General features: G+C 42.4%; 6 protein-coding genes across 9 annotated transcripts; 2 read left to right on the top strand and 4 right to left on the bottom strand.

Moving 5' to 3' along the window:
* Positions 1-53: 53 nt before the first annotated feature.
* Positions 54-6,459, bottom strand: LOC106741908. Its single transcript, XM_014614342.1, has 5 exons — positions 5,675-6,459; positions 5,027-5,294; positions 2,430-2,678; positions 2,098-2,345; positions 54-1,351 (listed from the first exon to the last, which is right to left on the bottom strand). Exons 1-5 carry the CDS (start codon positions 6,372-6,374, stop codon positions 1,152-1,154), a joined length of 1,665 nt encoding a protein of 554 aa, XP_014469828.1. The 5' UTR covers positions 6,375-6,459; the 3' UTR covers positions 54-1,151.
* Positions 6,460-8,770: 2,311 nt separating this feature from the next.
* On the top strand, positions 8,771-10,537 carry LOC106741591 (uncharacterized protein C6orf106 homolog). The gene is made up of 3 exons (XM_014613733.1): positions 8,771-8,928; positions 9,527-9,873; positions 9,994-10,537. Exons 1-3 carry the CDS (start codon positions 8,771-8,773, stop codon positions 10,098-10,100), a joined length of 612 nt encoding a protein of 203 aa, XP_014469219.1. The 3' UTR covers positions 10,101-10,537.
* A 1,401-nt stretch (positions 10,538-11,938) lies between these two features.
* On the bottom strand, positions 11,939-13,622 carry LOC106741858 (thymidylate synthase). The gene is made up of 4 exons (XM_014614258.1): positions 13,199-13,622; positions 12,797-13,060; positions 12,373-12,635; positions 11,939-12,180 (listed from the first exon to the last, which is right to left on the bottom strand). Exons 1-4 carry the CDS (start codon positions 13,368-13,370, stop codon positions 11,971-11,973), a joined length of 909 nt encoding a protein of 302 aa, XP_014469744.1. The 5' UTR covers positions 13,371-13,622; the 3' UTR covers positions 11,939-11,970.
* Positions 13,623-13,837: 215 nt separating this feature from the next.
* Positions 13,838-17,774, bottom strand: LOC106741841 (transmembrane protein 184C). 3 transcript variants are annotated; one of them, XM_014614237.1, is made up of 7 exons: positions 17,577-17,774; positions 16,886-17,187; positions 16,703-16,739; positions 16,333-16,610; positions 16,035-16,241; positions 15,693-15,908; positions 13,838-15,491 (listed from the first exon to the last, which is right to left on the bottom strand). In XM_014614237.1, exons 2-7 carry the CDS (start codon positions 17,131-17,133, stop codon positions 15,194-15,196), a joined length of 1,284 nt encoding a protein of 427 aa, XP_014469723.1. In that variant the 5' UTR covers positions 17,134-17,187; positions 17,577-17,774; the 3' UTR covers positions 13,838-15,193. The 3 variants fall into 3 exon arrangements, with proteins under 3 accessions (XP_014469723.1, XP_014469714.1, XP_014469733.1); XM_014614228.1 differs by having other exon boundaries at positions 17,606-17,774; XM_014614247.1 differs by lacking the exon at positions 17,577-17,774 and adding an exon at positions 17,320-17,569.
* A 326-nt stretch (positions 17,775-18,100) lies between these two features.
* Positions 18,101-22,955, top strand: LOC106741799 (zinc finger protein 93-like). 2 transcript variants are annotated; one of them, XM_014614155.1, is made up of 8 exons: positions 18,101-18,404; positions 18,724-19,085; positions 19,175-19,696; positions 19,789-19,945; positions 20,037-20,267; positions 20,355-20,494; positions 21,193-21,842; positions 22,151-22,955. In XM_014614155.1, exons 2-8 carry the CDS (start codon positions 18,843-18,845, stop codon positions 22,164-22,166), a joined length of 1,959 nt encoding a protein of 652 aa, XP_014469641.1. In that variant the 5' UTR covers positions 18,101-18,404; positions 18,724-18,842; the 3' UTR covers positions 22,167-22,955. The 2 variants fall into 2 exon arrangements, with proteins under 2 accessions (XP_014469641.1, XP_014469632.1); XM_014614146.1 differs by having other exon boundaries at positions 18,102-18,404; positions 19,154-19,696.
* Positions 22,956-23,102: 147 nt separating this feature from the next.
* On the bottom strand, positions 23,103-27,848 carry LOC106741821 (Bardet-Biedl syndrome 7 protein homolog). Its single transcript, XM_014614192.1, has 13 exons — positions 27,697-27,848; positions 27,324-27,522; positions 27,064-27,232; positions 26,653-26,729; positions 25,692-25,944; positions 25,345-25,610; positions 25,037-25,226; positions 24,435-24,515; positions 24,217-24,363; positions 24,003-24,124; positions 23,832-23,941; positions 23,424-23,703; positions 23,103-23,350 (listed from the first exon to the last, which is right to left on the bottom strand). The coding sequence occupies exons 1-13, from the start codon at positions 27,836-27,838 to the stop codon at positions 23,221-23,223; spliced, it is 2,166 nt and encodes a 721-aa protein (XP_014469678.1). The 5' UTR covers positions 27,839-27,848; the 3' UTR covers positions 23,103-23,220.
* Positions 27,849-27,871: the final 23 nt, after the last annotated feature.

Genomic DNA, 27,871 nt, shown 5'->3' with positions numbered 1-27,871 from the left:
ACGAGCAATATATATAATTAAGTCGCGACGCTTTTTCTTCACATTTTATTCGAGCAATTAGCAATCACGAGACGACTCGTGAAACCGACTATGCTCAAGAAATATCCAGATTCTCCCCCTTTGTCTTCGTCATTGCGGGAGTCTCTCTTTCTTCGCAACAGAAACTTTCCAAGTATCCTCACATTTCCTGCGTTCGGCAAAAAAAAGGCAGCTTACCAAGTAATTATTGTCCATGATTTGAATATTCCCTTAGATTTTCCGTAGATTTGAAAGAATGTACGATTCAGAAACAATACAAGTGACAAAGCGCTAACCAAGCTTTTTTTTTCTGCTGAATGCAAACATTGGCCGCGTTCAGCGAACACAACAGTTGAATGAACAGCTTTCAGAAGATGGATGTAACTGGCAGATCGAGAAGTGTACATCGATCATAGATGATTAATACTCCACGGTTGCACAATCGTTGTGTTCTCTAAACATTGCACGAGCGCGATGCAGGTGTCAGGGACAGTGTACACACGTGATAGTAAATATCATGTCTTCTTTACTAATACAAAAAACATTACACACTGCGTTTTCGAAAGGACTAGAAGAAATTATTCTAATGCATCGTCGAGACGAATGGCGCTCTCATTAAGACACGTAATCAGGCACACGATTGGACGATTATGCAGTTATGATGTTTGTTGTCGAGTTCTTTGCGGGATCCACCCGCCGTCGCTGTGAACCGTGGAACTGGGTCGCGTATGCAACTTATTCTGCCATTCCGGAGACATGACTTCCTTGTTAGACTTGCACGTGTTTGACTTCGGTATCCATAAGCTTATCGGTAAAACTCGTATAGCTACTCTAGCAGCCGCGTCGACTAAAATGATCGAACATCCTCGAACGGTGTGTCATCGCAAAAACCTTCTGACGGAACGATTCGAGCAAGATCAGCTCTTCGTCGTCGACGTCCCGTTGTCCTGATTGCCGTCGATGGACGACACGACGGACCTCCGTGAGCCTCCGTGCCCTGAAGTGTTCTTCTCGACTTCTTCAGCGGTGTGAACCAGTTCATCGTTCTCATTGGCGTTGTCAACACGTGGCCGAGCGTTCTGCATTTGCAGCTCGTCGATCACAATGAAGCGCACTCGGTTGCCCTCCGTGTGTCAGGCCGATTGCAGCTGGGACGGCGACGTTAATTCGTAAAACTGAAAGCTCAGCTCCTCGCCGAAGAGATTCTCGGGCACTACGACTTCGGGATCGACCAATCCCAAGGCGTTCGTGTTCAGATCTGCGACTAGATAGCCTTCGCTGATGAGCCCACACTCCTCGGCGACTACTTCCTTGGACACCGGGTTCAGAAAGTCTGAAAATCACACGAGCTTCACTCGACACACGCGCATGGGCGGCCTCTTTTTATCTCTCTTGAATTTGGGAACGGTAGACTTTGGAAATTTTCGGAAATCGAAATCATGACTTTGAGCAAACAATAAACGGAAAGAATCTTATAATAAAAATTGCTAAAGAATTTTGTGACTCAGGAATATACGAAATGTTATGTGATATACACTATACAAACTTGGAAAATATGTTTTGGATATAAGTTGAAATAGGAAATGTCTTGCAAACATAGGTACAATTCCGAATATTATCCATCTACAATTGTTTAAAATTATAATAATAAATATATAATAGCACAATGTTTTGAAACGTTTTTTTTTTAATAAAAATTGAAAATAAAAAGGAAAACACAAAGATTACATAAGTTTTCAGATTTTCTTATATTCTATTTTTAATATGAAAAAAATTTGCCAAAAAATTGTGCAATCATTTATAATCTTTAAACACTTGTAGATGGATAACCGTTTCGAATTGGAGCTATATTTATAGGACATTTTCTACTTCAATCTACATAAAAAAATATCCTTCTTATGTACTGCTATAATGTCAATAGAAATTGTGTAAAAATTTACTGCATTCTTCCTCGGCAAACATAATGATGTCTTCGACATTATTTATACGTCATTATATTTTCTGTATTAGCGAGATAAGTTCTATAGTTTATTCGGGTCTATTCGATAATTTATGAATTCAACAAGACCGTGTCCTTACCGCTTTCCTTGAAGGGACACTGAAGTTCCGTTTGCTGGCTCTGCTGATTATTCGCATCGTGATCATTGTTGGCCACCATCATGGGAACCAGATATTGCACTTCCACCTCGCGCTTTATACCGTTGAGTATCTGCTCGGCGGAATGCTCGAGTGTCACGGAATTCAGAATACTATCGGTCTCCTCCTCGGAATTCTGTTGTGTGATGCTCGCCGTCGCGGCCTCCACCTCGTCCATCGCGATGATTTCGCTGTACAATGTCGATTTGTGAAGCAACAGCAATTAAGAGTATCCACTCTGAAATATTTTCATTTTCGGCGAGAAATCGCTTTACCTGACGATATTCTCGTTTCTTCCGGATTCATTGCCGTCTTGTATCGTAGCCTGTCGCGTGGGAATCGTGGTTAAACCGTTAATGGCGTGCGGACGAAGGTCGCAGTCGTTGCGATTCGCGATCGCCCACAGGTGACCGGCTCCGTGCGATGCTTTCGATCCTTTACGGAAATGCGGATTTATCGAGAGATTGTGTCGCACGGAATTCTTCCAGCGATCGTCATTACTCTTGTAATAGGGGAAATGTTCACTGAAAATTAAGCAAATAATGTTTGTTACGCCTATATATATTTATACCGTTATATTTATATTTTTCATATTTTATTTTTTACATAAAAAAGAGAGAGAGAAAGAGAAACGTCGATATATTACAATTTATGTTTTCGCCCGAAGCAATCTTACATCACACGTAACGTTCGATGCCTGTGTGCGGTAAAAGAAAAAGAAAAAAAAAAGAACTTTCAGACACGAGCGAGTTGGAGAACGATTAGGGGCGTTACACGTGAAAAATGCGCAACAGCAATTTATATCCCTGCGAAACCAATTTCCTTCACCTGCTCGCATCGATGTCACGGTGCGTTACGCACCCCTGCGATTAATTCCACGGGGTTTTGTGGAAGACTGCGAGGCGAAAGGCGAGCCGAGGGTGTATTTGAAATGCTAAATGGCGTGTTTACCCGCTCCGCTGGTCACGATGATCGCCGGCGAGCGTTGTCACTTGCGAACAATTTAACGAATCCCTCTCCTCCCAACGTCGTATCGCGGATAAACGACGGGCAAATCGCAACCGAATAAATATTCTCGAGTTGCCGGCTTAGACGACCACAAATGTGTATTAACAGTCGTTAAACCGAGAAAAAAACGGTGGGATCAACAGAACTTCGGTCAAACGAAACAGATTTTTTCGAGCACAACGTATAGTCTATTGAACAAATCACAGTCGCTGCAATGAGTCACCTATTGATTCAACGACGGCGATTTCAATGTCAGCGACAGTATCAACGCAACGTATTGTTACACCAACGTGTAATTCGTTCAGAGGACACAATATTTTTTTAATGAAGCTGACCATCGATTTCGTTGATCTAACCGCTTTTCTCAAGACGTATTTGAAACGTGTCTCACGTAAGATATCCGGACTTGAATTTAGAGTTAGATTTGAGTTTCTCCTTTGGGGGAATCATGTATGATATTACACATCGGTGACTGTAAATCAATTATTAAATTTGCAAAATTTTGAAAGAAATTACAAAGACCCTATAAAAATAAATATTTTCTATTACACAAAATTTTCAAATTTTATTTTCAAAAGTTACGAACAAATAAATTAGGCACAACCGGTACAAAATCCTACTTTTATAACACTATTAAATTAAAAATATCTGTCTTAAATAAACAAAATTGCATTTAATACAAAATCGTTGTCTTCAATATAGAATATCGGATTAGTCGTAAAATCATGTGTTCTATCAAAACAATATGATTTAAAACATTTAAATTATATACGTAGATATAGAATAAAAGATAATTTATTATAAACATAAAAGAAGAGTGCTAATATCTAAATTTCCTGATTTCCAATAAAATTCCCTGAGAATACTTTGTCTTTTCTAGGCAATAAATATCTTGTATTAAATACAAATCTTAAAGATTACTTGTTTTAGAGAACCTTTAGATGTCTCTAAAACGTATTTTGGACATTTGTGCTGTCTGGGCAAGAACGCACGATTTGAAAGCGATCGCTTTGAGATGTCGGGTCTGATTTGATTGACAACTCGAGTTCTGCCGGAAGCGGGAGATCCGCGTGTCATTGTTTTAATATATTTCTGAATTTGCGTCCTGGTGTTCGTGGAGAGCTGTCGGACGGTTCTTACGACTCAATTATTCGAGCGGCTCTGCGCGGCCTGGACGATCTATACACGCTTCTTCCAAGGAGCTCGCGCGATCGAACAGGTGAAAGCACAGGAGCAGTAAATTGTGCGCATTCGTGTGAGGGCCATAACGAGTAGCGAGAAGGGTGAGGAGTACCAGTACCAGGTGGTGCCAAGCAACGGGGGCAGTGGTACCAACGGGTACCACCCGGAGGCCCACCCCCAACGCCGATCTACCCCGCGCATCGACGCGCGGACCGCGCTCGTGCAAATTCGTGGAAAACTTCCTGTGTATACGCGGCCGATACATAAAAAACAATAAAAAAGACACCGGCGGTTTTAACGTATCCTGTATTGTTCTTTCACGACATATATAAACCTCGCTTCTCAACCTCGTAACAATTCACTCGTATTCTTTAAATTGTTCTTTTTCGCCTGGAAATTTCAGAGGAGAAATTTCAAAGAAGAGGGATTTGGGGAAGGAAAAATGAATTGAAGGAAAATCCGTAGAATACACAAGAGCAGAGGGGAAAAGATAAAACGCTCTTTAATTTTAGAAGATGCCGTTAATTAACAGTAATTGTAACAGAAAAACGCGAAGATTTTAATCGTTCACACCGGCTATCAACGATATTATCGGCAAGAGCTTTCCTGCGAGGAAAATAAAAGGAACAGTCGGAGCTTTGTGACTAGCAGCAGGAGGGCAAGTTTCTTATTGACGACTTACGAAATCCACTGGTAAATGGCGGAGACGGTGAGCTCGCCTCTCTCCTGAAGAGCGTGCTCTATCAGTTCGGTGTAAGTGAAGGGCGGCTTCTTCAGCCCGTTGGATCGCGAAGACGATAGATTCCGATTGTCGATCCCGTTGGCGGGATAAGCCGTTTGATTCGAGTCCTGCCGATAGGCCGACAAGCTCTCGTGATTACTCTGTCCTCTTCGGACGTCGCCGGTATAGTTGGAGCCATGCGACCGGCCGTTCGGTTTGCTCTTATTGCCTGAAAACGTGCAATTAGCCGCAAGACTGTAAAATTCGTTAACGAGAGCCGCACACGACAAATACATCACATTCTTACACCCGATAAGTCGACTAAAGCGGGAAAAACGCCGCGCACCCGTTGGTCCCCCGAATGATGCGTGAAACGTTTCGTTTCTTAGAGAATTGAAATTGAAATTAAAATTTTTTTAGCGATTTATATAAGAGCCAAACAATGTGGTTAGTGCTTTTTATAAATTTAAAAAATTTTGTCTTCGTAAAAAGATTCCTTTCCTTTGAAATCCGTCTTCTTAAATTTTCCTCCGATTTATACGGTGGATGTTTGACTTTAGCGTTTAGCGGAAGCGTTCACGTTAGCGGAATCTTCTGCATCCTCCTTACCACAGTGATTGTCCTTCGTCGTCACGGATGCCACGGATGTCGACCTGTCGTCAGCGGCATCGATGAAGGAGTCCAACTTGAAGTCCAACAACCACGACAGGTTCCCGTTCTCTTGGTCCTCAAACTGCTGCTGCTGTTGCTGATGATTATGATGGCTGGACGCCGTGTCTTTGTTCTGTTGAATGGCCGAAGCAACGACCGACGGCTCGGCGACCGGTTCCCAGTAATTCACCGTCGGCTGATAACGCGTCTGCTCGACAATAAAGGCGTCCTGGATCGCATGCTGCTGGTTCCGCTCGGCACAGGTGGAGGCCAACGAGGAAACGGAAGTCGACAACGTGGAGGACGAGGACGTGAGGAGCTCCAGATGCTGCTGCTGCTGCTCCAACTCGGACACGGTCGTCCAGGTACAGTTGGTACCGTTCACCAGCAGCACCTCCAGACGCGCCACTGGCGATTCCTCGACGGCTTCTTGCGCGGACATCGGCGAGAACAGAGCCGTGTTGGCGATAATCTCGTTGGACGCCACGAACTCCACCGGCGTCTCCAACTCTTGAAGGTAACGCTTGCGACTCGTCTGGCAGACTTCCTCGCAGAAACTGTCGATGTCCAGGTCGTCGAAGACCTTACGCTTGGATGGCATCGCTTGGCACTGGCCCTCCGTCACGTCGCCAGCTGTTCCTGATGATGGCCCGATCATCCCGCTGGCTTTCGAGAGCTCTCGGCCGACGCGAAATGGCGGGGCGGGATCTTGCCCTGCGAGAAATAGCTGGTCGGCAGAAATTGACGGGGATCCGCACTGTCTGAATCGCCGAATCAAACTGAACTAAATTTTTGTAAACTGAATAAATCCTCTAAAGATGAGGCAATTGAAAAGCTCACTTTCGGCCCGAATGATGCCCGTCAATTAACGGATCGAATTTTTAAGTGAACTTATTTCCCCGTTCAATTCATCTATTTTATTTGGGACGAAGAGTCGACGAGAATAAACGGAGAAAACGCAATCCTGAGCCGGTGAATCTCCGAGAAACTATCGCCTCTTATTTGACGTCCCCTCGCGACATGAGTCGACCGATTAATTTATACTAATTTAGATCAATGCGATTGAAATTTCAGCGTATCTCCGTGAAATACATGAAAATCTCCCGAGCACGCACCGTCGGCCAAGCGAGATATCAAAAATTCGAGAAAACGTTACGATACCTTTGCGCTTCTGCTCGATGCCTTTGTTTGTTGCTCTTACGTGATCCCCGACGCACGACGAACTATACTTTCTCTCTCAATCTCAGTGAACTGTTAATCGGAACGATCATCGTCGGACAAGACGCGAGTATTTGAATCGGCCTCCCGGTGAGCCAACTCGGCGTTGCCTCTCCCCCGAGATCGGACTGAATGAACGGCCGCGTCCACCCTTTAAGCGTGTTCCGCCATCGCGATATTCACGTGCGATTCGCCTGCGGCTCGATCGACGTTGTCGCGCACAACCGGCGCGGGACACGCTTCCGAAGTGAGCCGTCGATTTTTCTCGTCGCGATCGAGCGCTTTCAGAGCGTCTCTACGCGAACCGCGCGCGATGCGCGCCACTCATTTATTTCGTACGTCGGCTGTCCCGCGCCGCGCGCGCACTGGCCGACGCCGCCGCCGCCGTTATTCGCCTCGCGTGCGCCCGAAAGTTGCGCTGCATTGTTCAAGTTCACCAACTCCGTCTCCCGAAACGCCTATTATTTTTATTTTTATTTCAGGACGTGCGTATCGCTGATTTCGCGATGAATAAATGTACTCACAGTGAATGCATATCATGTTAAACACAACTACGATCGAAATTATAATTTTTTTTTATTTACTATAGAGCATTTCTCTAAGAAATAAAAGACATTAAATCAATCTTTAAAATCAACCTTTACATTATTTTTATGTGAATTTTATAAACATTTTGACATAATATTTTACAGTTGTTCTTAAACTGTTACTTGATAATATAATATTCCTGAATATTAAAATCATGGTGTAGAAATATTATTTGTAATTAATATGCGCGGAAGAATTGAAAGAAAAAACTTGTTTAAACTATAAGTGTTAGTAAAACTAATAAAAGGAAATTAATGAATATAAAGTGAAATTATAATCCAATAAAATTAATATTAAAAATAATTACATCTTTAAAGAAGTTATAATTTTCCACAATTTTCCACAAACGTATATACTTATGAAAATTTTATTGAAAAGACGCATTTCTACATCAAAGTACACTTGTTCCTTTCGTTCGATATTCAAACCCGGGCGCGCCGAGTTCGACTCCTGGGGCACGGCAACCCGGAACGTACGCGTGCACGAGCGCGTTCATGCGACCAGGCGCATCAAGGATAATCAACGTGCCCTGTATGCACGGAACGCGATCGTGGTGGGATCGGGACGCAGGGAGACGCGCCGAATCGGTTTCTAGAAAAAAATATCCTATCTTCCTCGACCGGCGCCAAGGTCAAGGTGGCATGCGCCGTGACGAGGAGCCAGCGTTTATTGCAGCTTTCCTGTACGAGCTGTACCCGCGAGACGGAGATCGAGTGCAGCTTCTCACGTCGAGTGTACTCCTTAGGGACGTAACAAGCGGTGATCGGCGGACGACCTGGAAAAGTCCGAACCGGAACATCCGCGACGACAGGACAAAGATATAGAGAGATCGCGTCGGTTGACGGTGGAACAGAAGGAGGGATCGGGGGGAAATCGCAACAAAAGAGAAAGGAATACAAAGAGAGAGAGGGAAGGAGAGAGAAAGAGAGAGCGCGAAAAAGCGATTTATGCGACCTTATCAGCGCATGAGATGGGCGAAGGGGGTGAGGGAGGGAGGGGAGAGAAATCAGCCGCCTGCAGCGCCCCAGCGATTGCGACGTCACTGGTTACCGCGGATGTGCGTGCACTCTATTGCATACACGGACGAACGTCGTGCGGAGAATGACATTTAAAATTCGTTACTGAGGAGGACGCGACGACGACGACGAGGATCAAGGGCGCGGGAAGGGCGCATTGCCATATAACGTGACAGCACCGTCACATGGAGCATTATTATTGTTGAGCCGGCCGAACGAAACTGCGCGCACCATGAACGTCGACAACGATCTGGACCATCATTTGCTGCATCAGTTCAGTTGTCTGGGCACCACGGACAAAGACGACCTGGTGAAGCAGCTGCAGAAGCTGCTGGCTGGCAGCCACCTGAATGAGACGTCTGCCGCCTTCTTCCTGGAGATGAACAACTGGTAATTGAGCGTCCGCCCTCAGCTACCCCATTGCGCTTTTCGCCACTGTGTACACTGCCAACGGACATAACCTTACATCGCCATGTTTACTGCGACCCCCCGCGGAGGGTATTGTTTTCCTTGGGCCTGCTCGGTCTGTCTGCACCCCCGTGTACCGTTTGCACCTCGAACGGGACAAACATATTGTCGTGCTTTGGAAAAAACGGATCCGGAGAAAAAGGAGAACGCGCAGTGAGTGCAGAGAAGTGTAGCTCCGGAAAGAGCGGACCTTTCCAGGACGATTAACGGTGCTGGGAATTAAATGGCTAGATCTGAATTCGGTAGTTTCCAGAAATCCGATCGAGGAAGCCCCCTTCCCCTCTTCCGCGAGAGGTTGCTTCGCTTTAGAACCCATCGCTCTAATCTCATATGACAGTGTTGACCTTATCTTAGTTTTACATATTTTTTTTTTATATAACACACACACAACAAACACACAACGAATGAATGAGCATAGAAGATAGGTGTATTAGAATAACAAACTGCGAGGAGCATAGGTCTTGCTTTGCTGTTCTGAATATTGTTGTGACATGTACCTCACTCCCTGTTTCTGTTCCAGGAATCTACAAGCGGCAATTTGCAGTTACATCGATTTCCAGTCACCCCTCAAAGTTCCCTGTATGACACTGATATGTGACAGCACGATCGGCGAGGGGGAGTCTGTACCGCCAAGTACAAACTTCCAAAAGTCATGGCGCATACAAAACAGTGGTACAGAAGCTTGGCCAAACGGGATTCACCTAGAGCTTATCAGTGGAGAACGAATGGGTGTTGCACGTGTAGCAGTTCCACCATTAGGCCCCAAAGAGACCACAGAATTGAGCGTAACTCTGTCGAGTCCTAGCGAAACTGGTGTCTACCAGAGTAAATGGAGAATGATGACAGCCACTGGCATCTATTTCGGCGGTAAGTTACAAATCCTCAGCATAATTGGCATAATTTAATTTCTCTGCCGTACAATCGATTAGATATCAATCCCCTCGAAATTTATTCATTTATGTCCTTCCTTTTCTTTGTTTTCCGTAGAGGTAATCTGGGTGATTATAACAGTGAATGAATGTGGCACATTGGCGCTCACTCAGCAACTGCATCAGTTAAGTACTTCGCAGTCAAATGATGTACAAATGTGCTAGCCTTCAACGTACAAAAGTCCCCTCTAAGAAGATTTACGAGATATTATAAGGCCCGCCGGGCTATTGTGAGAATCAAGAATTATTTCTGAATTTTGTATAGGTCATTTTTTTTTCCACAACGGTTTACCGCTCTTGTACCTAACCAAAATTCGTAAATATTCGGGAATATCGGGAAGGAACCACCAACAATAAAGGTTGCAATACAACTTGGTCATATACTTTCACGCCGATGAAGGCATCGATTATGTGCAAAATTTATTTTTAAGTTGTTTTTTTTTATTACATTTATATTTGTGCGCGATAAGTTTTATCCGGATCCTCCTTCGTAATTCGAAAGAATTTTCTTGTATGTACAGTGCGAGGATTAATTGTTTCCGCTGTTTAAAGATATCGAATTTATATAATCATTATAATATAGGAACCATGATTTTGTTGTATCTGGGAGCTACTTATATAAGGCCTTTTATGATCATTCATGCTTGTCAATCGTATCATGCGAGATCGATTGGAAAATTACACTTGTGTGATATAGAGAAAATTGAAAGGTAGTGTGCGACATGATTTTTACTTAAGTAAGAAAGACGACTACGAATGAACTCTCACGTGGACCGCATATGACTGGTATTGAAAAGATATTGATGTATAATTAAGGTACAGGTTTATTCAGAATATAATTTTTATTAGAAAATTATAAAGTCCAATTATATATATATATTATATATATATATAATATATATATATAATTGGACTTTATAATTTTCTAATAAAAATTATATTCTGAATAAACCTGTACCTTNTATATATATATATATATATATATATAATTTATTTATTTATAGCAAAAAGTTATGATATAAAGTATATTTACCATTTATCAGACACAGTCCGCAAGAATCAAGCTATTAGAAATAATTTTTTTACGCCTCACTTAAGTCGAAAAATAATACTGTAATTGAGAGAGAAAGAGAACCGAAGCAGTACTAATCGATATCTCTGACGACGAATATCCGTTCGGAGAACGTAGCATGTTCATTCAGTTTAAGTATGTTAAGCAGGGAGATTGATATGTCACCTCATTAATCACAATTATTGCGGAAATTAAACGAATCTTACGGCTATATATAAAACCTAGATCTTCCTTCAAATTATCCGACGGGGTTCGGAAATTGCTCTATGACTCAAAGATTTTATAATATGCACACAGCCAAGCTACCGTGACAATTCCAACACCTTTTTCGTCGAGAGGTCGAACGAAGTGCTGCCGCTGTAGTGATTTAAAAGTGCATATTGTTGGTTTCAAATTTATAGTACATACTGGGACATTGTTTTTCGGACAATTGCATAACAATGCTATGCTATGCTATAATTCCCGTTATCCCACATCGGAACATAGAACACGGCAAATTTTTGAAGAGGTTTCCGTGGCGTGAATAAACTCTTAGTGGTTTGCCAGACTATCGAAGAGGAGAGCCACGAGCACATGAAAATTTTCCTGGCTCTGCTGGGAATCGAACCCGAGACCTCTCTTTCATCATAGCAGACCGGTGCGTCTGTTTACCATGCCACGCTCGCGCTCAAGTTGCATAACAATGCCTCCACCGATATATATCTTTCGGCTGTGCGTGGTAGCTTGGCTGATCTTATTTCCCGAGATTTGTCTGCCAACAGATAATCGATCATAAACCGTCACTTCCGTAGTATAAGCGGAGGTCTACAATGAGAATTTAAGATGTAAGATTTAAGAAATTGACAAAACATAATTGATTTTCCTTCTGTAATTTAATGGTGATTGGTCAATTTCTTAAGTCTTACGTTTTAAATTCTCATTGTAGACCCTGTTTTATTCGAGCCCTGTTTTAAGAGATATACCTCAAACAGCCATTTTCATATACAGTTTGGAATGCGGATTATAATCTATCAGCTCGAAATCCTCAGCAACGAAGTCGTCGATATCTTTGATCTCCCGTATTATCTTCAATTTAGGAAAATCTCGTGGTTCGCGTTGAATTTGTTCTTCAAGAGCGCTTACATGGTTGACATAAACGTGACAGTCTCCCATTGTATGTACAAATTCTCCTGGCTGGAAATAAAAGAAAGTAGATAATATTATCTTGGGGGATTCTTTAACCTTTTCGATACGCCAGGTATCTGTGGCGCACAGTGCGAATTCGGTAGTCGAGAGGACAACAAAGTATACATACTATTCACTGTTAAAAATATATATATACTATCATGGCAATAAATTTTTTTAATACAAAAATAGATCCCTCACCTTTAAGCCAGTAACATGAGCGATCATATAAATCAGCAAAGAATACGATGCTATGTTAAACGGTACTCCCAAACCCATATCTGCACTTCTTTGATAAAGCTGCCCAGACAATTCTCCATTATTCACATAAAACTGGATGAAACTGTGACATGGTGGCAACGCCATTTTTGGAATATCAGTTGGATTCCAAGCAGACATTATAATACGTCTGTCATCTGGGGAATGCTTGATTTTGTGAATAACTTCCTTCAGTTGATCTATTCCTGGAAAAACGAACACATGGCTTAATTCACTTTCAATGAGAGTTTTAATTATGTATCTCTTCTCACAACAGATACGTTATTGGTAGATTCAGAAAGCAAAACTAGAGACTTATTTGAAGAAAATAAGATAAGAATCTAAAAACATTCTTGAGAAAAAATACCTTGTCCTGTGTAATCTGCACGCATATCTTTGTATTCAGCACCGTAATGTCTCCATTGGAATCCATAGATAGGTCCCAAATCACCTTCTTCTCTATCAGTGAAACCACAGGAATCCAAGAAGGCACGTGAACCATTCTCATCCCAGATGTGTACACCTTTGTTTGTTAATACTTTAGAATTTGTCGATCCTTTGATGAACCACAACAACTCCTCAACCACTGCTTTCCAAAATACTCTCTTAGTTGTCAGTAATGGAAAGACACCTATCGAAATAATAATCCTCAAATATAAACATTCCTCCAAATTTCTGTATAACTAAATATATGTGAAATATATTATATATATATATATATATATATATATATATATATGTTATATACATCTTTATATAATGTATTTACCGTCTCGTAATCCAAATCGCATTTGCGTGCCAAAAATAGAATACGTATCGACACCAGTGCGATTACTCTTCTTTCCTCCAGTTTTGATAACTTTTTCGATAAGTCGCAAATATTGATACTCCTCGTGTTTTTGACTCACCTTTTCTCCGTTCATTTCCTTCGTATCTTGCATGTCGTATTTCAGTGTAATTTTGTCCCGATGCTGTTATATGTAATTGATGTGTCTTTAACCTTTCTTTTTATCCGGTATCCTGTTTTACACAGCAAAGTAACGTCACAGAAATCTTCACCGTACACTTGGTTTAAAAACAGTTTAAACGTTTTTTTCAACGCAGCTATAGAACGCAGCTGATAGTCCTCCAATGAGAGTACTTATCTTCTAACGCGACGGAAATTGGTTTAAAGCGGAAAGGAGGCGGCAATATACAAAATGAGTTCTATTCTCTTTTAGCTTATTCCTTCTTTTTCTTCTCGTACTCCTTGCGACTTTAAATATATGTAACAATGCGACAATATAACAGCAAAATATAATATAGTGCAATTAAGAAAAATATAATATTGTTCAGGTACAAACTAAAAAGACGAAATTTTTCGCACAGCAGAGGGGAAAGTCTTTTCTTCGAAGAATCGCTTCTTGACTGATTTTGTAGTAAACGTACACAGCCTTTATTTCTGATACATATATATACTGTAATTATATATAAAATAAGTTTAAATTATAAATACAGTGCGGATTATACTCGCGTGTGTACGTACAAAGCGAAGAAGGATTGCAGAGATTCTGAGTGCCTAATGTAAACCGGATATGGCTGTTTTTTTTTGTGACCCTTGTTTAATATATATCGAGAAAAATAAGACACGGCATCGTCAGTGACTTTCAGTCTTGATTTATAAGCTTTAGCTCGAGTAGAATGTATCTTTTGCTTGCACAGTAGAAAATTTTGCGTTATTTCAACATGGGGAGTGTATTAAAAGTATACAAATATAATATTAAATTAACACATTCAACTTGTCAACATATGGTTTAATTTTTAAACATATTTCCTATGTTAACACAAGATTTCAGTAAACCGTTTTTAACACCAAATTTTTCTACTGTGTGTATATAGTCGTACAAAATATATCGCAAACAGATCATCGATTCACCCAGTATCTGGACACAAAATTGATGCGCCTGACCCGGAAGAGGTCCGCACTGAAACTGAAATGCACCGACGGTGCCGGGTGTGTACATTTATCAGACGCGTCATGTGATCAAGACACGTTGGTCGTCCAAGGTATGTACAAGTGTATCATTGTACGGGTGGTGTTTCTTCTATGTACGTGTACAAACGTATGTACATTATTTGGTAGAGTACATCATTGGTAACGTAAAGCGTACGAGCGTTTCTCGCAAAGTAAAGAACGTAGCAAGCGGTTCTCCGTTTCTTCCGCAAAACTCGCCACTTGCGTATCGACGCAGTATCAAATTTTCTAAAAGTTTTGGATCGTGCGTTTTTTTATACAGGTTGTCGCATACCCACCGGATGTCCCTTTATTCGCTAAAGACTCCCCCTCGGTCGACTCGGGATCGGCGTTACGAGAGGGAAAGCAAACGGCAGGAATCGCGTTCTTCTTCTTCTTCTTCAATCGACTTTTCGAACTCGACTCATTTAGAAAAATGTTACTTATATTAAACTTTCAGTCAAATCACCCTCCGAATTAATAATCGCGATTACAAGCTGGTGGTATTTTCCACGGTATCGATATCGGAATATATTCCGTGCAGCTCTATCCGGTGTGAACGCGATACGACGTGTGTGTGATGTGACAGCAGGTGTATTATGGTGACGACGACGATGATTTGTACAAGAGCACGGGAGGAGCGCGCTGTTGCAAAACTATATACTTTTTCTCGCTTAAAAATAATACTAAGGAGTCATCTCTCTGCTAAAGTGCGCCGGTCCTCGCAAACACCGATCGGCGAATACCGGGCGGATGGATTTCGATATCTGGCTACGTGTTGACGGTATTACTGTTATCCTGCACATCCGCCACCGCTTCCTCGAACTCGCCAGCGGATGGATTATTGTTCGGCCCGGCCTCGGCCGTGTGGTAGCCCGAGAATGAGCAGGCAGGAGCGCTTCTGGCCGTCGCCACCGTACCCTCGGGTAACAGCGACGTGCGCTCAGTCGCGCTGCCCCAAGCCTGCTGATATGCGCCGCGTCCACGTATCCTGCGACTTAGAGACGAGCCGACGACGCCCAAGTGCTCTTTTATATCGTTATGCACGTCGGAAACGTCCCACATTGCTCTGCGGTAAGGTAAAACGAACGGTTAGTTTATATAGAATCTTTGCTATTGTAATATTTCTTCACTCTTCGATTGTAGAAGTTTTAGGATTATAAAACAACTTGTAACTGAAGACTGAAGGAATGGACATTGGCTTCTTCTTTTCACGCAGAGTACAGATGAATTCACACTGATACGTTTTCAAACAGAGTGTTTCACGTACCTAAATGCGTCCCACCATGCTTGACCTTGCGCTAAATTGACGAATGGTTTGTAAGAAAAACTGTAATGGTGAGCTACAGCAGCTAAAAACATTTCTATGCAAATTAGGAAATCCTGCAACTTTGACGATATATTCCTGATATAGTCCGTATCGTCCGTATTAAAAATACTAGATATAACGTCGAAGTATACTAATAGAGATATTATCACTCCTTGACTGCAACAGAAGAAAACGATACATATAATTTTCTGTTCCTGTCTGTACTTATATTTGTGTGGCTCTTACTCTTAAATATTCGATTAAATTACTTTTAAATATACGAATGTATTGTATAATACATACAAGAATGAGAAGAATACTACAGCTTTAATACATAGGAATTTTCCGACTGGTTTCATTGGCTTCAAAGCTTCCGCATTGGCACGATAAAAAAGTACCAGACAGTACATGGCAACGAATTGCGACAGATTATTTAGAGCGATCATGTAAGGGAAAGCCACGTTTCCTCGGAATTCGCCCTCTCCGTAAACTCCATTCAGCTCGCAGATGCTGCAAAATCAAACAGAACGATCAGATGCAACTCCCTCCCTCATATTGCCACAGAAGTTATTACAAAGAATTTCAAATGAGCTTTCCTTACAATGAAATTGCAGTTGTTATAGGCCTGACAGCTGTATATTGTAAAATTCCATGCTTGCACATATGTACAAACTCTCTCCCCATTTCCCAATCGGGAAGACAGCACAGAGGGAACATGTGATGTACTTGAGGGGAAATCTCCAGTCTATGCTCCAATTGGTGATCAGCGTTCAGATAGGCCAATAGATACATCATAAAATTGTATATTACATAAGCTTCGTAGCATTCTCTCAAACTGTCTACGTATATACTGCCTTTGGGGTATACCAGACCTAACCACTGTGCAAACGGAAGATATTTATTAAATAAACGAGCAGATATTCACCTTTTTAAATCATCTTTTTAAAAAAGTATTTGGAACTTTTTCTTACAGCATTCACTGCATAGATGGGTACCATCCACAATATCCTTAAAAACAAGAACATATCGCGTAAGATAAAGTCAATCCTCTTCATATATGGCATTATTTAATTGAAAGATAAGATTGTGCAGATAAGTATAGGTATAAATCTATTTATATTTTCTTTCTTCCCAGAGATAATAAAATGACTCACCTTATTATATATTTCTGTAGCCTAGGTTGCGTATAGTATATCATATGCTGGACAATTTCATAAAAGGCAATGGGCAGTGCCAGCAAAACGAAAGCACCACCCACCAATGCACCCTGATCCTGCTTCTTGAAGCCATTCTTAATAGAATTAACCAACAAGATTGGTACGAGTATAACAATGATCAGTGCATATAGGCAAGTCAGCACGGGCAATATCCATAATCTCCAGCGTCGACAGATCGATGCCATCGCTCTCGGATATTTTGGGCACCGTCACATAATTTCGGACTGATTGGTCTGAATCTGAAAGTTCATACAGTCACGCGTTTTATCGTCTACGCATGATAAGTCCGCGCGTCGGAAATTACGCAAAGACAGAAATCGCATCCAAAGTTCATACAGCTCGTCATCGGCCAAAGTGGCCATAATATTTACTTCTCGGAAAACGCGATGCAGCTCGCCTGGTGTTTCGTTACAAAAACATTTTGCGCAAGATTCCATTCATTAATCGTTCCTCAATGATCGCATCAAAGAGACAGTGAAACACCTCTTGCGTTTCAACGTGAAGGAGGAGAGAGAGAGAGAGAGAGAAAAAAGTGAAAGACGCATAAAAACTGATTAGCGAGAGAATGAATCAGCTGACAGTGACAGCGTAGGTGTAAGACTCCTCTTAACCCTACAACTCGATTTACCCGATGTAACGCGCATGTGAATTATTTACTGTTTCGTCTCGACGAATTAATCCCTGAACGATGGCGACGCCAGCGGCCGATCTTCTCGATGGCTCGAACGCGCCTGTGTCGTGTCGGAAAATTACGCACACGCTACCCTCGCTATACACGCTAATTTGACATTCCGCGATATTTTGCACAGCCATTAGAAACCGGAAGATTGGCCGTTTCGGAATAAAGCGCATAGAGGACTCTCAGAGCCGCCAAAGTGCGGACAGAAAGTTTCTCGAGGCGACAGAAGAGATACAGAGTGAAAAGCCGTCCGAACATTCGGCGTATCGTCACCTGTAGCTGTTGTAAAATTCCTTATTTATTACATCGCATATGAATCATTGTCGCGCGTATTATAATACGATGTATTCGTAATCACTTAACTCGCGCTTGATTTATCCTACATTTGTATCTGTACAGTAATTAATTATTATTGCGTAAAATTATCGTCGAAGGTGATGCGTGAAAATCAGGAATTCGTTAATTTTTTTACGAATGGAATCAGATTTTACAGGAGGCAACATGATCTCATCCGACAAGCCAGGGACGTTTCCCAAGACTTTACGCTGATGTTGCCCGCACTGGGTGTTCACGTGGGAGGGGTACATCCGGTCTAATGGCGTCAAGAGCTGGGCATTGTTGTCACATTTTGTCCTACAGTGTTTCAATATTTCGCATTGTTTATGTTGCTTGAATTTCGCGAGGAGAAGACAAGAAGCACGGCCGGTCGCGCGAATTACGATAAACGGGAGTTGGAATGAACGAATTTGTACTCGTGCGACGCGTATCAAGATGCAGGTGAGATTTTCCGAGTGCCCTGGGTGCAGTGACCTTGGTCTCACTGTCAGCCCTAAAGCACGCACTCGCGCCAAATTCGAACCTCGTGAGCGCACTCGATTCCATTCTCCTCGCTTATGCTTTTCCTGTATTTCTTGTGTATTATTTTCCCAAGATAGGAATAACTTGTTATTTCGAATACTTAAGAATATACGCAAGAGAGAATATAGATATCAAAGTATGAATATAGATGGTATAATTCTTTCTGCTTCAATCTTGTCATTTGTAATTGCAAAGTACCCGAGAAAATTAATCTTCTTAAATTGACTTTCTTTTGTAGATATTAAGAGCTGATCTTTTTAGATAGTTGGATGCTATCTATAAAACTAGATAAGCTTTGAGAGAGATAAAGAAAGAGAGAGCGAATAATCATTATATCAGTATTGAGAATATTCAATTATGGAAGTCACAACGGAGGAAGCACAAGCTGTGCTCTTGGAGGGGATGGAAGGTGCTCAGTACATCACCATTCAGAGAGCGGATGGGGAGTCATTGAGCAAAGGAGTACCACTGTTAGCTTTGAACGGTGAATTAATCTCAGAGGGGATGGTTGTGGACATGATTAATGCCGGAGTCGGTGCGGACTATGGCACCCCTACTCAGTATTACGAGGATGACTTGTTGTCGCATGAACTGACCGAGGTTGTAACACTAGTTACTAGTGCTTGCTACTTAGTATCCAGGAACTATGTATTATAACTTGCATGTAGAATGTAAATTGTGTGATGCAGGAGGACCGCAGACTGGCTGCGGCCCTGGTCGCGGTACAGTTGCACCAGCAGCAGAAGCAACAGCAGCTGCACATTCAGCCTCAGCACGAGGACCCGACATTGCCGGATGTTTCTCATCTGGAGACCTTGGCACCGGTGAATTCGTACGCCATCGAAGATGTACCCGAGCCAAACGCCCCGCCGGCTGTCTATCCGACGTTGCAGTCCTTCAAGAGGATCACGCAGAACGTGAAGCAAGAGTTCATCAATGTGAAAAGTGAATACGACGTTGAGGTTTCCGCGGAGAGTAGTGAGGATGCTACGTCGGCGTCCGGGCCCAAGAGAACTTTGCCGCACAAGAAAAGGATACCTCGTAAGTTGAAGCAGCACACGAAGAAGAACGCCGCGCGGAAAGACAGTGGTAAGTCGATCGAGGAGGACGTGGCGGTCGACTCCGTCAGCGAGGCACAGGCTAACATCTTCAAGTGTGAGCTGTGCAGCTCCAAGTTCAGCAGCCAGTTGAAGTTCTTCGAGCACTTGAAGGTACATCGAGGCCCAATTCAAACTCCTACAATACACACATCGCACATATCATCGTCTCACGTCTTTGCATGATAAAAAAAATTAACTTGCAGGTGCATTACGAACCGGTGAAACAAGAGACGCGAATAGCTCAAGCGGTTAATACCAATGTCACGATATCAGTGCCAGAGACGGTGCACAATTTAGATACCACTGTGATCGAAGAATTCAGCGAACCTGAGGACCTAATGGAGGGTATTCGAGGTGTAGGTGAGAAAGAATGCCGTTCATTGTTTGAACGTTCCCGTTTGAACACTTGCTGCGGAAACAGTTTCGCAATTTCAATCTTCCTATTTCCCAGTGGAGGAAACCGGCGCGCATATCGACGAAGACACGGAGTCCTCGCTTCCCTCCACGAACGAGTCGACAATATGGACTATCCCCAGCATCACGGGGACCGATCAGCCACCGAGGGACCATATGTCGGTCGTTAGCGAGGAAAGCTTGGACGAGAGATCGAAGACTGATAGTCCGCAGAGGACTAAGAGAAAGAGGGCTAAGTCGCCCAGATCGCGAATCAAAGCGAGGCTAGGTACGTACAGTTTTCCTCGTGAAGCTTCCCGGCGAATCTGAGGGGGTATTTCCAAGAATCATGTTCTCTATTTCTTTGTCGAAACAGAACAATTAACGTGCCCGCAGTGCGGTCGTTTATTCCACCACAAGAATAGTTTAGTCTACCATATGCGATCTCACAGCGGGGAACGGCCGCACCAGTGCGAGATCTGTAGCAAGCGTTTTTTTGCTGCCAGCGCGTTGAAGGTGAAAGACCACTTTTTTTACTTATTTATTTATTTTTCGCCTTAATTTTATGTAAATTGGCGTTTGTAACAATTTGATTCCTCCTCGAGATAGAAGAAAGGACCTGTGAGAACTCGAATGCGAGTAGTTATTTGCGTAAAATGAAGATTCTTTAAAGGAGAGCTTAGACCCGGTTTTTCATTTTCTTACTAACTTTTGGTTTGGGCTTAATCTGATGACAATGTAAAAATCATGTTTTTCTATTTACGGTTAATCGTTAAATTTCCAGAAAGTTACCACTATAAAACTATCAGTTTAATGATTAACTGCGAATAGAAAAACACAATTTTTGCGTTATCATCAATTCGAATCTAAACCACAAGTTAACCAGAAAATTAAAGACCGGGTAAAGGGTTCTCCCTTGCTCCAATAATTTATTTATTTACTTGAAACGGATAGCCCATTCACGATTACAAAAAAGAGATTGAAATAAGAGACAAGAGAAAAAGAAGAGAGAGTAGAAAAATGAAAATAATGCGTATCACAAGTGGGGTCAGTTTTTTTAACTTTGAAAAATCTTCACACGAACAAGCACTTGCGTTCGACTTTATCTCCGTTTCATGATTGAATATTAAAGAGCCTTCCGTCTTTTGTCAATTCTAATTCTGATTTTAATTGCTAATTCCAAAATTCTCTCGTTCTCTCATCAATGTACACAGGTGCACAAGAGACTTCACAGTGGTGACAAGCCGTACAAGTGCGACGAATGCGGGCGCCACTTCCGGCAATGGGGCGACCTCAAGTACCACTCGACGAGCATTCACTCGGAGCACAAGCAGTACCAGTGCGAGTACTGCGCGAAGGAGTTCGCCCGGAAGTACTCGTTGATCGTGCACAGGCGTATCCACACCGGTGAGAAGAACTACCGTTGCGAGTACTGCAACAAAACGTTCAGGGCGAGCAGTTATCTGCAGAATCACCGGCGCATACACACTGGCGAGAAGCCTCACCCGTGTGCCGTGTGCGGCAAGCCGTTCCGAGTGCGTAGTGACATGAAGCGGCACATGCACACCCACTCGAAAACGAAGGGCGACAAGCCGCCCAACAAAATCGTAACGGGCAAGACGGTGGAGGAGGAGAGCGACAAAGGGATGCAGGCACAGTCGATTCGCGATCTCGTGAGAGATCTGAAGTTAGAGGTCGAGGGAACGGGGGTGAAGATCGTGACGCCGGACAACAGCCCGGAGAGCATCTTGCCGCACACGGGAGCGCAGAACACGCTGGAGTACACCGTATCGTCTCCAACGGACACGACCGTCGACAGAGATCCGCTGGAGGCTGCCGTACGAACCAATGACAGTGACAATATGTAAGTAACGCACTTGGTTACTGTCGAGAGCTGCTCGATTCTTCCGGTTAGTAAGAAAGTTTGCCTGAGTTTGGCAGAAAAAGTAGCTCAATGGTCGCTTAATGATTATTGATCCTGATCGTTACATTCTTCTCGATCTATAAAGAATCTAAAAGAATATTTTATACAATAAGCACCAAGCGCTCATTGAGCACCTTTCTCTGCTGCCATTAGCTAGTAAGGCGTCGTTAGATTAGATGTTGGACGTGATAATCCGAATCTAGTAGCAGGAGAATAAAATTGTTCTAATTTGTTGTCTTTTTAAACAGATATTACTTGATATAACCCAGGGACATCGACGAGGACATCGACGAGGACATCGAGTGGGATTTCTGCTCCTCTATATAATAATAGGATCAATCGTTCAGTCGACGTATAATTCAAGAGAGAGGTCTGTAATGCATAGATCATGTTTCGCGGAAATTATGGACGTTGGACTGTTAAAAATTCTGCAAGTATATTTATATTTAAATTATTAGCATAAAACTGATTTAAAGAATTCATATAAAGAGATTGAAAGAATCGAGCTTCGGACAAAGCCGTTTCGTTGTATAGTTGGATGCATTAATACTTTGGTTCTCTCGTATTCGCAAGAAGTCCAATAGTTTTCTCGATAACCGACTTGCTTTTGTACTTTCCTAAAGTGAAACTTCACACTGTTCACTGTGTATGTGTCAATTCATACTCCATTCAGCACGCGCGCGTGAGTGTGTGTGTGTCTGTGTGTGAAACAGTGTGTTTTTCAAATATTGTAGAATAATTTTGGCGATTGAATTGTGAGCTCGTTGAAAAGCTTTAATGCACCCGATTATACAAGTCTTAGGTTGGGAGGATTGTGTTGTTTACTTCTGGCCAATTTAATACAAATGACTGATAAGTAAACCGCATTAACGCACTGCCTATAGTAGCGTGTAATATTTTTTTCAATCTTACGAAAAGAGCAAGTAATTCGAATATAAAATTGAGCACGGAACCGGACTGTTGTAGTTTTATGAAAGGAAAAAACACGACAGATCCATGAAAATTACGCACGTGTACACACACACACACACACACACACACACACACACACACAAATATATATAATATAATTATATATAATTGTGTGTATGTGTGTGTACACATATGTGTGTATTTATATATAAATATACATATACATACATATGCGCATTAATAAGTATGTAAGTAAATGTAAGTATAGTACTAATCACGACTGTACATTTTTAAGTGTAGACAATTTAACGATTTATTATTGTGAATCATCGTTAAAAAATATATTTTCTACTTGAACATGTTTATAGAAATACATTGGTCCACTTTTTGCCGATCTCCTAACGTTCTAAATAGCCGCAGGTATTAAGGTCGGCATGGTTGTGTCATTTTTGCCGATGAAAACTTGCAAGATGGTGGCCAGGTCTCTGGTTTCAAGTGCGTCTTTGAGTTTCGCCGTAGCCTCCTTGCCACTGATCCTGTTGCACCAACGTCGTTGTATGTATCAGGAATTCACGAACGATTTTTGCAAAGATCGTAATTTAACGTTACCTTCGAGATCGCTTCGCTCGTTCCCAATCCACGTACAAGTCGGTGATTATCGCGTGTAACCTGTTCAAAATCTCGGTGTCCTTCGCCATAAGCGATCTGATCTCCGTCTCCTTTTGCCACAATTCTTGATACTCGGAGCACAGATTCTCTCTCGGATTGGACTTCAGTTCCCACTCGTCGAGAGCGTCGAGGACTTTTATCTTCTGCATTAATTCGTGGGCTGCGTTCAACCGAGGGAGAATCAGCTCCAGTACTCTGCACACGCTTCCGTCTGCCACCTCTGTGAGAGGAATTTTCGTGCAATTTTACTCGTTTTACGACTAAGTCTTACGATTAAGTTCTACGGTTAAGTTTTCGATATATAATTTAAAACACAAAAAGATATAACGATTACAGAGCCACGATTACCGCAGAATACGTCCAGCTTGATCTTGCGCTTCGTCGCTTCCTTGGTCAGTATGTCTCTGAGGATTATGATACTGGAGATGTTCTCGCCGAGGAATAGGGCGTTTCCTTTCCTGAGATTCGTCAGAGGATCAATGAGACGAATGCGAATTTGACTTTACGTTACAGACTTACTTATACTTGCATTTGAGGATTGTCCCGATGAAGGACGAGACGTACGCCAGTACGGCCTCACCGTCATGAACGTGAGGCCTCTCGGGTACATCCGGTAACGCTAAAGAGAGCCACGCGTGCATCTGGTGGGTGAGAGAAGAACGTCCGTGGAGAGAAAATGCGTGCTGGGAAACTTTGTAGTGACAAAAATAACCAACTGGACTGGAAATCGTACCTCGGCGATCGTAAAGTTACCATTCAACTTCAGTTCATTGAACGGACCGTTGGACTGCGTGCTATTGTCTTCATCTTCGTGTTGTCTTACGTGTAGAGACAAGGCGTATATGGGAACAAAGATTTTACGACAACGTTTCGGCTGTACCTGCGAACGATCATCGGTATTAACAACGTGTGCACGTGTTTCAAGAAAACAAAAAGCGATGTTTGAAATACCTGAGACGTCACATAGATCTGTAAGGTACCCGGCTGGCCCTCGATAGATCTCAGTCGCATCTCAATACGATTTGTGTTGATCTGTTTAAGCGATTCTTCGCGTGAAAATTGTATTAATGTTCCCAAACGATATCACATTGTACATACACGGAAAAAAATTCGGTCCCTGCAACCGAATAGGAACCAGATGAAAGCTCGGTGAGAAAAAATGAAAAGTCGGTAACGTAAGACGATGTCTCTTTGTTACATCGAAAAAATTCGTGTGAACATTCGGTTGCGTTAAAACTCGATTGAGACAATTGAGAGCAATCGACTGAGCAGAAAGTTCCTATAGGAACCTATAACCGAGCTCTTGTCTGGTACTCAAGTAACGGAAAATTCAGTTGCACCAACGGAATTGTTTTTTTTCCCGTGTATATTCATGGACAGAAACCTTGTTATAATTCTTTTGATGATCTTCGCAACGCATCTCGTATGCAATAGGAAAATGAAAGTCTCCTGAGAATTACTAAAAAACAAATTCTTCTGTTGGATACGAGATTGCGGAATTCATAAAAAATGTGATAATCTTTCTGTTCACGATTGTATGTGTACGAGTTTACCTGGCACCGATAAGTGGCAAGCACGAAATTGCCCTCTCTGGGATTGCAAGCGGACAAACTGACCACTGCGCTATTGTTCTCCGTGTCCAGCAGATCGATAGGAGTGTCCGACTGTATCAGGATGTTATCGATCGACGCGTCAAGCTCTATAGACAACGAATACGAAGCGTCCTCCTTGTGCAACACCATTCTACAAATAATCCACCTTATGTTTGAATTAGAACTTCAATCGGAAGTCGCAATTCGTGGCGATCTTAGATTTTAGGAGAGAGAAAATCTGTGCGAATTATTTTGTTTCTCTTAATTACTTATGATTCACGGCCAGTATCAAAGGTGCCAAAGGATCCGGCATAAAATTGGACGTCTCCTTCTCTTCGGTGAGCTTCTCATGCAGTTGTTGTATCTCCAGTTTCAGCCTGGCCAGGCCAACGTCGCTCTGTCCTGCTTCCAGCAGTCCAGGAGGACTAGTGGTCAAACCGAATACCCGGCCCGAATAAGTCGTGACGAGAACCTCAGGATAATTGGCGACGCCGATTATCCCACCCACGATTGTGCTGATACTTTCGCCGGCGTTCTACAACGATCGTCAACTTCGGGTCAACGTCCGACCGAAAGTTGCGACGAGCACAACTTTCACAGTCGCCTCATTGCTCACATAATGATAGCGCAGAGTGGAAGGCACATCCTCCTCGGGAAACGTGTACACCTCGACCACTCCGTCTTGCCGACCCACGAGAATATCCATGCCGTCCTGCAACTCGTAAATATCCAACGACGTGATCCCCGAGCCCGTCGACGTCAACAGCCAGGTGATCCGGAGCGTTCTGTTGCCTTGAAGGATCAACAATCCGATCCTACCGTCCGCGGTCCCAACCAGAACGCGGTCCTTCGACAGTATTTCTCCTTCCCTGAGGTGATGCGTGATCGCATTAAACACGATAAGAAATTTGTAAGTTGCACTGAGAGAAAAATATCTATGAAGACATTTTTATTCGGTGTCCTGATGAAAATATTTTACTGAAAATATAATGAAGATGTATTTGATAATCTCTTTCAATTAATTCTTCAATTTCATCATCAATATTTTAAAAAGTTACTGTAATCGATATTTCAGCGATTTCTCTTTAAAAGAAAGTCATTTCTCTTTAAAAGAAAGTCATTACAATTATATCCAGTAAATTTTATGATATTTAATATTTCAAAATTTCTTTATTACTTTTCAAGAGTATACTTTAACTTTCTTTATATCTTACAGTATTATATTGCATCTCACAAAGAAAATTGTGACTCATTTATTCAGTAATTTTTCAATAACTTTCATCAATTTCACAATACCTTCAGCAAAATATTTCTATCAGAATGAGCATTAATAACATATTTATTTGAAGTTAAATTTTTTTATTTAAATAGAATAAACGATTGCTTTCGTAAGAAGCTAGATTTATGAAAATGTATATTTTCTCATTTGAAAAAACTTTTCTCAGTATATAAATGCGTGTATTACTGTAAGTAAAAATATGCTATTGGTATCCCCATCGAATAAATACTTTTTATTTCTCAGATATCTTTTCAATCAACGTGTGTATATTTGAAGCGAATGTCGGTGATACAATTACCTGTATATAGAGAGCACCATAGGAGCGCTCGGCAGTCTGAGGACCGTTGGGCTTCTCGTGCCGTGCAAAACGCGCACCTGGAGGAACGTACATCGTCTAATGATTTTTTACTGTTAACGAATTAACGATAACGATTGTGCAAGTTGCAAAATGCTCTCGTTACAGAATCGCATCTCTTTTCAGGTGTCTGTTTAGGGTAGGTCAAACTCAAACTTCGAACGACTCGTCAAAGTTATATTTGACGATACGTTCCAGCCATCACCTTGAATCATTTTGCATCGCAGACAGCACAAGACGTCTCAAAATCATCCCGAATACCCAGGACATCCTGGATGATAGCTTGAGATATCCCGACGTCCAGGATGACCTCGGGACGTTTTGCGCTATCTGGGACAAGCCAGACGATCTTACCGCGCTATCCGCGCAAGCTAAGATAGCGTATACCGCATTGTACTCTCCGGGCAAGAGCACGACATCGTGTAACGTCTCACCAGCCAGGTACGAGTCGGCGTCTTTGCAGTCTCTGTATCTGTGATAGAGATCGCGCGCGCACGCCGCGAGATCCGCACCGTGGACATACCTGCGTGAAAATTCGGCCAGTTAATTGCGGGACAACGGAGAAGGCGAAAAAGTCATCGGACGGAAGTCATGAGCGTATGAGGTAGGCTTACAGCGCGGAAATTGGATCTATAAGGCTGGTGTCAAACTCTAAGAACAGCTTGCCCTTTTTCGTGAATCCCTTTACGGAGTTGCCGTATGCAATGAAAACCTTATCCCTCAACGTACCTATCGAGCCACCGAGCACCATTTTGTGGATTTTTGGACCGGGCAGGGATTTAAACGACAACTGTAGCTCTCCCTTTTTCATGCCTGCTCGCAACCGAAAAGAAGATACAGTAGGATTGCAATCCCGGAAAAAAGATTATATATAATTATACTTGATTATGTATAGACATGTATAGACAAAATTCATATATAATCATTTTTTCTCGGGATGTCGTATTCAGGTCGAAGGTCGCGACTGATTATAAAGCTATTTGTTACCATAGATGTGCAGTATGCCGTCGTGATCCGCAACGGCGAACTTTTGCGGTTGCTTCGCTTCATTCGGAGGGAACAGCACGGTCGTGCTGCGCGAAGTAACTCCCACCGTCGTGTAATCTATTCTCGTGAGCGCCAGTGTCATTGTGCGAATGTACTTGTCTCAACGGATTTTCGG

This window comes from Dinoponera quadriceps, unplaced genomic scaffold (genome assembly GCF_001313825.1).
Source record: "Dinoponera quadriceps isolate SergipeBrazil2010 unplaced genomic scaffold, ASM131382v1 scaffold153, whole genome shotgun sequence".
Lineage (NCBI taxonomy): Eukaryota > Metazoa > Arthropoda > Insecta > Hymenoptera > Formicidae > Dinoponera > Dinoponera quadriceps.
This window is presented reverse-complemented; position numbering and strand designations above follow the sequence as displayed.